This window comes from Castanea sativa, chromosome 12 (assembly GCF_040712315.1).
Source record: "Castanea sativa cultivar Marrone di Chiusa Pesio chromosome 12, ASM4071231v1".
NCBI lineage: Eukaryota > Viridiplantae > Streptophyta > Magnoliopsida > Fagales > Fagaceae > Castanea > Castanea sativa.
In genome coordinates this window covers 2,659,896-2,673,580 of record NC_134024.1, presented here as the reverse complement: position 1 = coordinate 2,673,580, position 13,685 = coordinate 2,659,896, and the positions used below count along the sequence as shown (strand labels likewise).

The 13,685-nt window shown below is 33.8% G+C and overlaps 2 protein-coding genes across 23 annotated transcripts in view; both read left to right on the top strand.

Moving 5' to 3' along the window:
- LOC142618892 (TMV resistance protein N-like) overlaps positions 1-13,685 on the top strand; it is a 107,698-nt gene that overhangs the window by 36,698 nt on the left and 57,315 nt on the right. The gene's annotated exons all lie outside the window — the stretch shown is intronic.
- Positions 40-13,589, top strand: LOC142618898 (TMV resistance protein N-like). Of its 12 annotated transcripts, XM_075791961.1 has the most exons (10): positions 40-718; positions 2,205-3,297; positions 3,441-3,656; positions 3,774-5,494; positions 7,030-7,316; positions 9,062-9,194; positions 10,176-10,287; positions 10,458-10,582; positions 10,706-10,869; positions 12,889-13,589. In XM_075791961.1, exons 1-4 carry the CDS (start codon positions 225-227, stop codon positions 5,481-5,483), a joined length of 3,513 nt encoding a protein of 1,170 aa, XP_075648076.1. In that variant the 5' UTR covers positions 40-224; the 3' UTR covers positions 5,484-5,494; positions 7,030-7,316; positions 9,062-9,194; positions 10,176-10,287; positions 10,458-10,582; positions 10,706-10,869; positions 12,889-13,589. The 12 variants fall into 12 exon arrangements, with proteins under 12 accessions (XP_075648076.1, XP_075648066.1, XP_075648065.1 ...); XM_075791951.1 differs by lacking the exon at positions 7,030-7,316 and adding an exon at positions 12,328-12,400 and having other exon boundaries at positions 10,458-10,869; XM_075791950.1 differs by having other exon boundaries at positions 10,458-10,869.

Below are 13,685 nucleotides of genomic sequence, written 5' to 3'. Positions count from 1 at the left end.
CTTTATATTCTCCCATCCTTATCTTCTTTCTCTGCTTCTCATCTTCTTTCTGCTTCTCATCTTCTCTAATAGAGCTAGATTTACGTTCCTTGCCATAGGGCATTCTACTTACAGAAAGTAAGATCTCATAAAGCCCTGATAACTCTCTTTCAAGGTTTCCATTTTCTTTGTTCTGCAACTTTCTTTGTAACTTTTCCACAAAAAAGCTAGTTACTAAGTTTCCAATGGCTTTCACTAGCTCCGAAACACCCTCTTTACTTGGTTCGAACTACGTTGTTTTTCTCAGTTTTCGGGGTGAGGACACCCGCCATAGCTTTACAGACCATTTATACGAGGCATTTAGATTGAGAGGCATTGAAGCCTTTAGAGACAGCGAAAAACTCCAACTAGGAAAAGAAATTGCTTCTGAGCTCATACAAGCAATAGAAAAATCCCAGTATGCCATCGTTGTTTTCTCAAAAAAATATGCCGATTCCAAGTGGTGCTTGGATGAACTTGCTAAAATTGTTGAATGCAAAAAAAATAAGGGACTTACAGTGGTGCCCGTCTTTTACCACGTAGATCCCTCCGACGTACGGAAGCAGACTGGGCCATTTGAAGAAGCCTTTGACAGGCATCAGAAAAATGAAAAAATCGACAGAGAGGAGATCCGGAAATGGAAGGATGCTATGAGAGAAGTGGGGTATCTATCCGGCGAGTACTTACTTCCGCATCAAAGGTAAAATCATGGTTTTTTTAGTAGCGTTTTTTACTCTTACACGCGTTTAAAGCATTAGCATTAACTTGTTTAAAAGTTATGTCTACTTTAGAATAAAAATTTCCCTATTTGTCTTATTTATTCACTTTTTAAAATTTTTAATATCAAATTATCTATTTTATAAAATATTTCATTTAAAATACTAATTTTTGTTAATTTTTTGTCTTTCTTTCGCGTTCAAAAACCATCATTACCTTTTTTTTTCTTTTTTTTTTCCTTTTTTTTTCTTTCATTTTATAAATAAATAAAAAATTAAATACAAAATAAATAATATCAGAATAAATTTTCATGGTAACTATAATAACTATGTATTTTTATAGGACTTTACATTACTTTTGTGATGGTAAATTTTAGACTTAATTAACTAAAATGCAGTTCTTTTCCTATTATACAAACAACTAAAATGGTGACTCTAAGTCATTTCAAGCAAAATCGTACTATTTCAAGCGTGTATGACAACTTTTATTCTTTTTCTTTTACTTTATCTGCAATTTATGTTTCTTTTACCACCCAGTCAAAAAAGCTGTCTCCTTGGGAATTTTTTTTTTTTTAAAATGGAAGAAAACTTCAAACATAAAGAATGAAAAAAAATATATAATAAAAGTAAGACTAGGTGAATACTCTATATGTTTACATGGAATTTTAGTATCTGGCCCAAATTCTTCTTGGCCCCCTAGAATCTAATTTCGATTCTAAATTGAACTTTCTTTTTAGCTTTCATTTTAATTTAATATACATAATGATTTGGATTTTTATTGAACTTTCACTTTAATATATTATACACATAACTACATTTATAGCGGGGAGGGGCCTAATGATGGTTGTAGTAATTAGACAAATAGGTAATCCTATTTGACATAATTCTTTCTATTAAATAATAAAAAGAATACTCCTTATCTTTAGTCCTTTTTTGAACCGTAAACATACCTACATACATGTTCATGGTGACATATTGAATCACAGGATGGTAGAATCATGATAAAAGGCTCATATTTAATTTTTATTGTGAATTGGATAGAAAAGAAAGTTCACATCTGCCATGTAATACAAGATTTCATACTGAATCATAAAATTAATTTTGTGCTTTTAAGACTCTTTTGGAATAATTTTACTACAGTAGTTTGGGTTGTTGCTTTATCTTAAATTTTAGATAGCTTATATAATCCTCTTCAATTTTCTAGATTTTCTTAGGGGGTTTGAATCCAAGTATGGAGAGAACTAAGCAATTGCATTGAGTTACAAGGCTCTTGACATTTCTTTGTTATCAAAATGTTGTGTGGAAAAGAAAAGAAAAGAAGTAGGAATCCCGTGTTTGATTATGTTGACTGAATAGAAAACTATATATTAATTGGCTTAAGACAAAATAGAATCCCAATTTCAGTTTTAACCTACTAAACTTAATGCCATAGATTTAGATTCACAACTTATTGTTCTCTCTTCTTTGTAGGTCTGAGGCAGAATGTATCCAAGACATTGTGGAAGTGATATTAAATAAAGTGAGAAATACATTCTCAGCACATACCACAGAACTAATAGGAATGAAATCCCGAGTTGAGAAATTGAAGTCATACTTAGCTATAGAGTCAAATGATGTTCGCATTATAGGAATTTGGGGGACAGGAGGAATGGGTAAGACAACTCTTGCAAGAGTTGTTTATAGTATGGTTTCCAATCATTTTGAAGCTTGCTGTTTTATTGCTAATATTAGGGAAGAATCTAAAAGATGTGGTTTATGTAAGTTACAAGAAATACTTTTGAAAGAACTTTTGATGCTAAAAAAGTTGAATGTTCAAAATGTTGATGATGGAGTTCAAATGATCAAGAATAGGTTACATAACAAAAAGATTCTTCTTGTTCTTGATGACGTAAATGAATTAGACCAATTGGAGAAGTTATTAGGGGAGCATTGTTGGTTTGGTTCAGGTAGCAGAATTATGATAACAACAAGAGATAGACATTTGTTGGTGTATCATGAAGTAACTGAAATATATGAGGCTGAAGTATTGAATAATGATGAAGCTCTTAAACTTTTTAGTTTGAAAGCTTTTAAAATGGACCATCCAATCGAAGATTATGGAAAGCTATCTCAAGCTTTTGTAGATTATTCTAAGGGGCTTCCTTTGGCCCTTGAAGTTTTGGGTTCTCTCTTGTTCGAAAAAAGCATTGATGAATGGAAAAGTGAATTGGATAGGCTCATGAATGAATTTTTTGACAGAGAAATTCTCAATGTGCTTCAAATAAGTTTTGATGGGCTACAACCAAAAGAGAAGGATATTTTCTTAAATATCGCATGCTTTTTTAATCTCAAGAATAGAGATTATGTCATAAAAATACTAGACTATCTTGAGCTTCATGCTGAAATTGGATTGAGGGTTCTTATTGATAAGTCTCTCATTAAATTGGATAAAAATCAATTGTGGATGCATGATTTGCTACAAAAAATGGGTCGATATATAGTTTGTCAAGAGTGCCAATACCCTGCGGAACGTAGTAGATTGTGGTCATTTAAAGATATCGACAATGTGCTGACAAAAAATACGGTAAGGGGTTATTGAAAGAAACTAAGCACATATCTTATTATATTATTCAACATAATTTTTTTTTACAAATAATAATGGAGTTTAAATTATATTAGTCTAGTAATTATACATTTTATACTAATCCCTTGTATTTTTATTATTAGGGAACAAAGGAAATTCAAGGCATAGTGCTAGAGTTGCATGAACCAAAAAATGTAAAATGGAATCCTGAGGCCTTTTCAAAGATGCAAAATTTAAAATTGCTTAAAATTTGTGGTGTTCAACTTATGCATGATCTCAGACATCTTCCTAGTAGCTTAAGAGTTCTTCATTGGAGAGAGTACCCTTCAAAATCGTTGAAATCAAGTTTCCTATCAAAGGTAATTTAGGTACCCTTATACTACTTTTTTCTTTTTTCTTTTTTTATAATAAGTTTGTTTGTAGAAGCTAATTGTTTTACTCTTTTTTTTTCTTTTTCTTTTTTGGCTTTTAACGAGTGTTTTGAGAATTTGAAATTCATTGCTCTAAAACTTATTGAAGCCCCAGACAACATTAACCTCCCAAATCTTAAGAGTTTGGTTCTTAAAGATTGTATAAATTTACGTAGGATTCATCCATCAATTGGAATTCATAAAAAGCTTACTATTCTTAATTTATATGGATGCAAGAACCTTACAAGTCTTCCAAGCAAGTTTGAAATAGAGTGTCTTACGGAACTTAATCTTTGTTGGTGTTCAAAAATAACAAAAATTCCAGAATTTGGGAGAAACATGAAACGTGTACGCAGACTTAATTTAAGTGGTTCTGCAATTACAACACTACCCACATCAATTGAACATTTGACTGCCCTTGGTTCTTTGAGGTTAGACTATTGCAAAAATCTTGTGCGTTTACCTAATACCGTTTTTAATTTAAAGTTGGTTGGATTCATCAATCTTCATGGATGCTCAAAACTGGATAGACTGCCAGAGAACCTAGGGAATGCCGAAAGTCTAATGGAGTTGGTTTTGAGCAAAACTGCTATCAGAAAGGTCCCTTCTTCCATTGGTCTCTTAAAAAATCTTAAACAGCTATTTATCTTTGGATGTAAGGGGTTATCATCTAATAAATTGTGGTATGAGCTCCTCCCGTTTTATTCAATGCCAACAAGTCCTCATCCCATTGACTTGCTATTCTCTTCTCTATCTCTATCACCTGCGTCTTCTTTGATTAGCTTGCATTTAGATGACTGCAATCTCAAGGCAATCTCTAATGATATTGGTTCCTTATTCTCTTTGAAAGAATTGGATCTAAGTGGAAATGATTTTGTTTGCCTTCCGGAAAGTATCATTCGACTTTCAAAATTGAAATGGATGAACTTGATTAATTGCACAAGTCTTCGATCATTGCCAAAGCTTCCATTGAATATCGTCGAAGTTACGAGTGAAGGTTGTATCTCACTGGAAATGTTACCAGATCCATTAAAACAAAGCGATTCATTGGAGCCATCTCTCTATCTTCAAAATTGCTTTAAATTGGCTGACAATCAAAGCTACATAGACAGGTTTATCTCAGGAATAAAAAAGTCCCTCAAGCTCTCTCCCTCTCTCCCTCTCTCAGTCCTAAAAGAGGAATATAACATTGTTATTCCTGGAAGTGAAATTCCTGAGTGGTTTAGCCACCAAAGCATGGGGAATGAAGTGAAAATAAAACTACCTTCTCATTTGTGTAAGAACGTGGGAATTGCAATTTGTGTTGTGTTTTGTACGGATGATTTTGCTCCCTTTCTTAGATATTCGTTGATAGCCAATGGAAAAAGAATTTTTATTGGTGACCATCAATCATTTGATTACCTTTCATCTGATCACCTTTGGCTAGTCTATGTGACTCCTCAATTCTTCGACGAGGAATCAAATAAATTATTGTGGGAAGGTGACGTGAATGGATTCAGTCAGATTAGAATTAAAATTGAAACCTATTATTCAAGCGTGAAGGTAAAAAAATGGGGGTTCCGTATGATATACAAAGTCAAGCGCAGTCGTGATGATTACAATGGGGCTGGACCCAGCAGAGAAGGAAGCTCTACTGACATACCAAACCCAAAAAGGATTAAAAGCCACACAGAAGCCCATGGTAAATCTGACTGTGAGGAGTCAAGTGAGTACAAGGATTGTGGTGAGGAGTTAAGCCATTGGGACGATTCTAATGACAGTAACCCCGATGCTTAATCAACTTTTCAGTAAGTAACTGTCTTTCCTCTGTTGGTTTTTGCATTTTCTTTTTCTTTTTTCTTTTAGTGTACATTTATTAATGGATTGCGCACCATATAATTGACTAGAGTTGTCAATGAGACTCCTAGCGATTTGACAACAAAGAATGGCAAGAAAATGCTTTTGTTGGTGTTTTAAAAGTATGCTTTTAATGTGATTAAAAGTGAGTAAACGTCAAAACTAGTAGTTTTTGCTGCCAAATCTCATCTAAAATAGACATATCTTTTTCCTTTGCATTTTCTTAAATAGACTTTTTTTTTCCTATTCTATTTTTTCCTCCCCAGACATTTAGGAGCTTAACATAATATATATAATGTCAAGTTTGAATGGAAAGGGTGCTATAGCCTATCACATGTATTGCCTCCATTTGTAATATAATTACCTCATTTATCTGTGATATTAATACTTAAAACTCATTTTATAATTGCTCTTTAATTATGTAAGTGTTTGACATATGATTATTGTTCTTTGGCTCTTGATATTCTTGAAATTTTCCAGGTTTTTTCAAATCATGACCAAGTTCAACCACCCATGCCCATCTCACATATTTAGCTTTATAGTAATTAGACCCAAGTAGACAATCAAGTATTTAACAAAATTGAAAATGGGAGAAGGAAGTATGCTTAGATTTGTAAACCCCACTTTACTTGTTATTGTCGTTTTGATGCATTACACCTACAATTTAAGTTTTGTCACATTTTCGTCATTGTTTTGCCATTTTAGCCTGATTTATTACATCTCATAGTAAATTGATAATATACCTTTATAGACATCCTAGTATATACATATGGTTCCAACTTTTTTGCACGTCAATAAAGGGGTGTCCTAGGAAACTGTTTAGTTTCTGTAAATGTTGTGGCAGGTGTGCTAGTCAAAGATATTTTTAGCCCGGGTGGAATTCTGGATTCGTTTGAAAACTCTATAGCCAAAATGATTCTGAGAGAATTTTACAAATTCATGTTTGTATTGTTGACAAGCTCATAAGGTCTCATTTTGAATCTAGTGCTTATTTGGTTGAAAAGGATAATGGCTGTTGCTTAGCAGAAATCGTAGAAACCATGTCGGCAGGTCCTTTTTTGATCTCACTAGCACAACCATAAGTGAAGACCTTGAGCATTGGAGCCATTTTGTAGGTTACAATCACCTTCTAAAGTTATTGTCGTTCTTTGGAGGATTTTATTGAATTTTCTTCTTGTGAGGACTTTTTTCCTGTGTGTCAAAGATGTAGAAACCTTAGACCTTATTTTTTCCCCTTGTCATCTAGAGAAATCTGGTTTGGTTTGATCTGTCCATTAGAACTAATTTCATTCAGCCTTTCTTGATTCAGGCATGGATGAGGAGAAATCAGGGCAATTTAGAGAACTTAAAGTACTTCTCGTTGTCTTTTGTCTCTATCTTATGGTCTATTTGGACTTATAGGAAGAAGGCAACCGTGAAGAAAGAGCCTTTCTCTGCCACTAATGTGGCCATGTTTTTTAAAAGTTTGTTTGATTTCAATGTGTAGGGTAACTAACAGTTCAAAAAACAAAGAAAAGCCTCAACAGCAGCAAGAAAAGCAAATTTAGACCTTTAGAGAGGGTTCAACTGCAACCAATCCTGTTGGAGGAGAGCTGCAAGGGTAGGGGATGGAAATAGAGGGGATCCAATTTCTTTTTTAAAAATAGAGAATATACATGTCCATAGCTGCTTGTGAGGAGTCAAGTGTGTGATTAGTGACCTGAGATTTTTACATTGGAAGGAATTTTGTGAAGTGACCCAAAAGGTTGATCAACGTTTTTCTCTCTATCGCCCGTAAGTCACCATCCTTCTTAATTTGAGTTTTGTTGGTTGATGCATCATTACTTTCCCTTTCCTTTGGCATATACTTGTACTCATTTGGGTTAATTTTAACTTCAAAAAAGTTTCTTGCTAGCTGTACCTTAGTTAACTATTAGCACTTATTCAAACTCCCTTCTCCCTTCTGGTTTGTTTCCTTAATCAAAAAACACAAAGCAATACTCCTAGCTAATTTAATACGCATATAAAAAACAGAGTCTTATGAAATAAACAATGATTAGGGTCATCTTGGTTTAGTGATTGTGTTACTTGTTGGTGCTGGTTGCCCCCTTGATGTTGGATCATTGGACTATTTCATGAGGTGAATCTATCACATGGCCAAGAGACAAAAAGACAAGTGCAGTCCGTTGTATGCTTTTTAATTTCTCTCGTCATTGTTTTAAAATTTTTCAAGGTGCAAAAACAATATATGCATGCCACTGCAAACATTACAATCAAAATTATTTTTTATCTCTTTACATATTATATATGTGAAGTCATGCATAGATTGCAGTCAGAATGATTAGTCTAGCTAGGGGTAGCATCTAGCCTCCTCCCTAGTTGAAAGTTCTCTAAAGTTGTGTACTAACCTTCAACCAAAGAAAATGCTTTTTTCTTTTTCTTTTTTTCCCTTTTTTTTTTTTTTTTTTTTTTTTTTTTTTTTTTTTTTTTTTTTTTTTTTTTTAAGAGAACAGCTGCGTTTTCTGTTCTAGTTCTAGTTCTAGTTCTTGTTCCTTTTATTTTTGTTTTGCTCCAAGAATTCTTATTAATTTAAAGTATGACAACAGTTATATAACTTTTCTCCACTCCACTTGCTATATAGCTAAGACAATCAGGATTCCAGTTCTAAAATGTACAAACTTTACAATCAAATGTAGTTATAAAATTTAAAATCTTCAGCACTGAGGAACTTGATAATAACTTTTATGAGGAATTAATTTGGATATTTATAATATCTGTAAAGAACAAATCATTAAAACAAGTTCTTGATACATTCAAATATCAACATTATTGACAATTGATCGTATCGGATAATTAGTCTTCCTAGAGGTTGTGTCTAGCTTCCTCCCTTGTTGAAGGTTTTTTAGGGTTGTTTACTAACTTGAAACCAAAGCAGATGCTCTTTTTCTGATTTAAGAGAATAACTGATTTTTCTATTCATTTCTTTTTATTTTTTGCTTTTGCTTTTCTCTGAATTTTTATTATTTAAAAGTATGACAACAATCATAAAGTTACTAAAATGACTTGTATTAGCATGTTTGAGGACATTGTTATTGCAATTTTCATAATGCAACAATCTTTATAATCAAATCATGGTTAGTGATGGTTCAAAATTTTCAACCATGAGGAGCTTGATCATAACTTACCTTAATGGGGATTTAATTTTGATATGCAAAATTTCTTCAATGACCAAGTCATTACCATGTTCTTGATATATCCATATATTGTCATGTTGTTGACAATTGATCAGTTCATTGATCAACAAAGAAAGGTCTGCATTAGTAGTAGTAATATTCTTGGTGAACTGCTTAAACTATCAGCATTGGGAACCTAAGCTTGTACCTATTAATATGTTAATAGATTTGCCATCACCAACTAATTGAGAAGCTCTCACGGGAGACAATCTTCAAAGTTAAAAGCATTTAGTCCAATTTTATGTGTCACCAAAAAAATGTTGTGAATGATTGCATATTACTCAATTGTTAGACCTGTCTTGTCAGATTTGTGATTTACCATAAGAGAAGCGCGTTTGGATCTATTACTAAATGACCTTAGCCATCTGATGCCTTTATTCAATGTTGGGAAATCATCAAAGACTTCATCTTCCCATGTAATGCTTGTGGAGAAGAATTGGTGAGACCTTTATCATATTTGAATTTCATTTTTAAAGTGTCATATCTTTCTTCCTTTGATTTCTTATTTAGATATTTCTTTCATTCATTCTTTCTTCTCCTTTCTCTTTTACTTCAGAGATTTAGGAGTTTAATAGGTGCCCTGTGACATATCTTTTTTCTATTGGGCTTTCTTATATATATAATTTAGTAGACAAGTACTACCACATGTAAATGCCCCGTTACTTTTTAATAATAATAGTTTAAAACTCTTTTTATATGTAGTACTGCTCTTTAATTGTTTAAGCTTTTACCAAATAAATTTTGTGCTATTTCCTCTTGATGTTCTTGAAGTTTTCTAACTTTTATACCTGTAACTCTAAATGAAATTATTGACGGAAATTTGTACTTACCCATATCAGATCACGAGCTGGGCAAAACTGTTCATCCTCATTTCACATGATAAAACAAACCAAAAGACTTATCTCCATTGGTAACTTAGCTTGGCTACCCTATCAAAGTGACTCAACTAGAATTAGAATCAAAGGATAATAGAAATTAAACCTGAGCATACAACAAACTTAGCCATAAATTACTAACCTAATTCCCTGGTGCATATTCAATCAGGCAAGCAACTATGCAGAAAAAGTTGAAAAATAGAGAAGGTATCCTGCTTTGATTGATAAGCCTTGCTCTAATTGTTATCATTGTTTTGATGCGTTACATCCAGAATATAAGTTTTCATATTTTTCTGCTTGGTTGTCTTTTTAGCCTGATGTATTGTATTTTGTAGCGGAAAGATCCTACAGTTTTATTTTGATGTGTTTTGTCCAGAATTTAAGTTTAGTCATGCATGTGTGTATCAATCTTTTTCAATAATACAAAAAATATTATTTTGCTAGGTTATAAAACCCATACTTTAGTAATCCCTCAATTAAGTCAAAATAAGCTACTACTATCAATAGGTATTTAAACTTATCTTTACACTTTGGCTTGAAAACAGGACCTGATTAGAGAGCTGTACTCTCCAGAAGTGGCTGCTCAAATTTATGCTATCCCTATCTCAAGCTGTTGAGTTACTGATAAGCTGCTATGTCCTCATACAACAAAACATAGTGAGTGAAACCAAGTGTCTTATGCAATGAGGAAGAGAACTTGGATCATTTATTCCTAAAGCACAATCTTGCTTGGGCTGTATACCCTCAACACAATGATGTTTGAGGGACGAGGGTGCAAAACAGTGTACTTGTGATGTGCTAATGCTCAGTAAAGTTTTGTTTTGTAGGTATGCACAAGCCTATGATGCGCAACATGTTGATTAGAGTAACTACTAGAGTGTACCAGGGCAAGTGTGTTCAGTCGTGAAGGATGGCAAGTGTTGCTGAGAGTTGAAGGGCACTGGCAGAGCAGGTGCAAATGGGTTTGTTTTGCCTATGTAGCTAAATCATGTGCTGGCAGATAATTTTTTGGCTCTTCCAATAATGCCGTATGCAAACGAGTGGAAGCTTACTGTTTGAGAAGCATTTTTTCCAGGCTTGTTTTGGTTAGTGGAAGATTGGAGGACCTGTGTTTGGAAAAGAAGAAGGTTCCTTGGCAACTTGCTGCGCTGACTGAAGAACACGAGTGCAAGGGAGTTGGAGAACGCCAGTGGTGTACATTGGCTATGCATGGGAGTCACTAATGAGGCTAAAGCCCAGGTTCTCTTGCTTCTAACTCTCTTATGAACATTTTTTGAGCTTGTAACTCTATTACTAGAGAGTTAACTTTAGCAGTCTGGATAATATATAGCCAATTTGTTTCAATAGTGGGACTTTAGAGTTACTTTCAGCAAAAATTGTTCATGTTTAGTTGATATTCTCCGCATGTTAATAGATAGTCAAAATTGCCAATGAGCTAGGTAGCTCAAATGGTATTTTCTACCCCCAAATTTTATACCAACAGGTAATCACAAGGCTCATGAGCCTGAGAGTTGGCTTGGAACGTCAATCAACAAGGCTAGCCAAATTTGGATAACATGGGTAAATTACTGATTCTCCTAAAAGTTTAAATTGTTAAGAAATTGTGAATTTAATCATTTAACCATAATTTTAACACTTCCCCTCACATGTGGACCTAAACCTCTTCCTAAGAAGTAGGGCCCAACTTGTGGGGTTTTTAACATTTTAAATTAAAGATAGAGTGGAGACAGGATTGAAATAAGGATCTCATGTTTTTATACCATGGTAAATTACATGTTCACCTAAAAACATAATAATTACTGAATTAGTAATTTATCAAAGAGTGGAGACAGGATTGAACTAAGGTATCTATACTTAATTAGTATAGTTGCAAGTTGCAACTCAAGAGTTATCTATAGCAAAGTAGAAAATTACTAGATTATAAACGAATCTAGCTAAGGAAGAAGCATTGCCTTGCAGGCTTGCATTTAAAGCGAGATAAAACATTAGCTCACAGTTTCTCTTAGCATCATCATACATTTTGTCATAGTGAAAGGTCTGAACTTTGTACAAAAGGACAATGATTAATGGCAACATCACTCAAAAAGATCAAAAATTGACAAACAATGCAATTATATATAATCCTATCTGGTGACATTTTTACTTTTTACCTCATATAAATGTAAAAGAAAACTAAAGTAATATGATCTGCTTGAACACTTTCTTCAGCTACTTTACACTGCTAATACTAAATTAATTAGTGGATGTATTAGTCATAAAGTTTCCAGATTCCACTAAAGCATTTGCACGTGATACATCATGGTGGAACCTTGATTGTGAATAGATAGATAGAAAGAAAGCCATACGTATAAAAATAAGTTTATAGCTTTTCAAAAAAAGTAATACAAGCAGGACTTTATATAGCTGGGCACTAGGAAATTACGCAAAATGTGTAGGAGTAATTGTCATCAAATTTCCACTACAGTACTAATCCTAGAAAATGGAAAAAAAAAAAAAAAAATCATAAAAGCATGATAAAGCATATTCATCCCATTACCACCACCACCAGCAGAAGATTTTGATTCATTAGAATCTACTCATGCATGTGTCTCACTCTCTCACATGTTTGAAAATAGTTTTGCCCCAATAGTTAATCTTTTTGAAAAATGGGTCAATGCAAGGTCAACACAAAAATTTACACTTTGACTTGGAACACAGGACCTGGTTAGGGAGCTATACTCTCCTGAAGTAGTGAAGTGGCTGCTCAAATTTTAGCCACCCCTATCTCAAGGTGAGGACCTACTAATAAACAAATATCGCCTCAATGTAACACATGGTGATATCAAAATTAAGCTACTGTTGAAAGTAGGGGGGAATTCAAGTAATGGATTCTCATTGGAGGGTCATAGCTCTTAGATGGAGACGTCTATGGGAATTGAAGCTTCCTTTGAAGTTAATAATTGTTATGTGGAAGTTTGGCATGAGGACTTCCTAATTAATACAGAATAGTGAAATGAAACATAGTGAGCGATAGTAATTGTGTGAGGAAGAGGAAAACTTGGTTCATTTATTCTTGAAATGCAATCTTGCTTGGGCTGTATTGTTTGGATAGATTTGAGCCTTAGAACTGAGTTCATTTCTCCCTGCTCTTTGAAGCGGTGGTTGCCTCAGTGGATGGAGGATCCAAATTTTCAAAAACAGGAATATATTATGTTCTCTAGATTGATGTTTAAGGGTGCAAAGTAGCTTCTAAAGAAGTGCTAATGCTTTGCTTTGCAGGTCTGCACAAGTCTTTAATGCACAACAAGCAGATCAAAGTAACTGCAGGAAAGTACCAAGGTAGGTGTTTCAAGTTGTGGAGGGTTGTAGGAGTTGCTGACAATTTAGGGACACTAGCAGAGATAGTGTGAACGGGATGGTTTTGGCTTTGTAGCCAAATCAAGTGTCGGCAGGCTGTTGCAGTTCTTCCATATGCAATCAAATGGCATACAGCTAGATGCCACTGTTCTGAAAGCATTAACTAAGGCTATACACCATGTTTTTGTAGACTTGTTTCCATAATTTCTATGAGTGGAGGACCTATTTTTGAGAAGAAGGTTTCCTCGGCAACTTGCTGTGCTGATTGAAGACCACAAGTGCATGGAAGTTGGAGAACGCTAGTGGTTGTATATTTTGTGCATAAGAGAGTTGCTACAGATGTTGGGGCCTTGCTTCAAATTCTTTTGAACATTTTTGGACTCTACTACCAGCCAACGCTTCAGACATTATTGTATTAATAACCATACCCAAAAAGAAAAAAGAAGATGAAAAGAAATAAGTTAAATTAACACCTTTTCTGGACTAATTTAAGCTATGGCATGCAACTACATGCAATCATTAACATTGTACGACATCATGTAAAAGATTCATGTACTTAACGTGAAAATCATATTCAACTCTCCTTTTAGATTCAAATAAGAGCAATTGAATTAACTATCTAATGGCTCTGACCGATTAACATGCTTTTTATTTTTGTGCCCTTCAAGTGGATTGTTCTGTTAAACTTCTATTAAATAAAAAAATTGAAATTTCTCTTC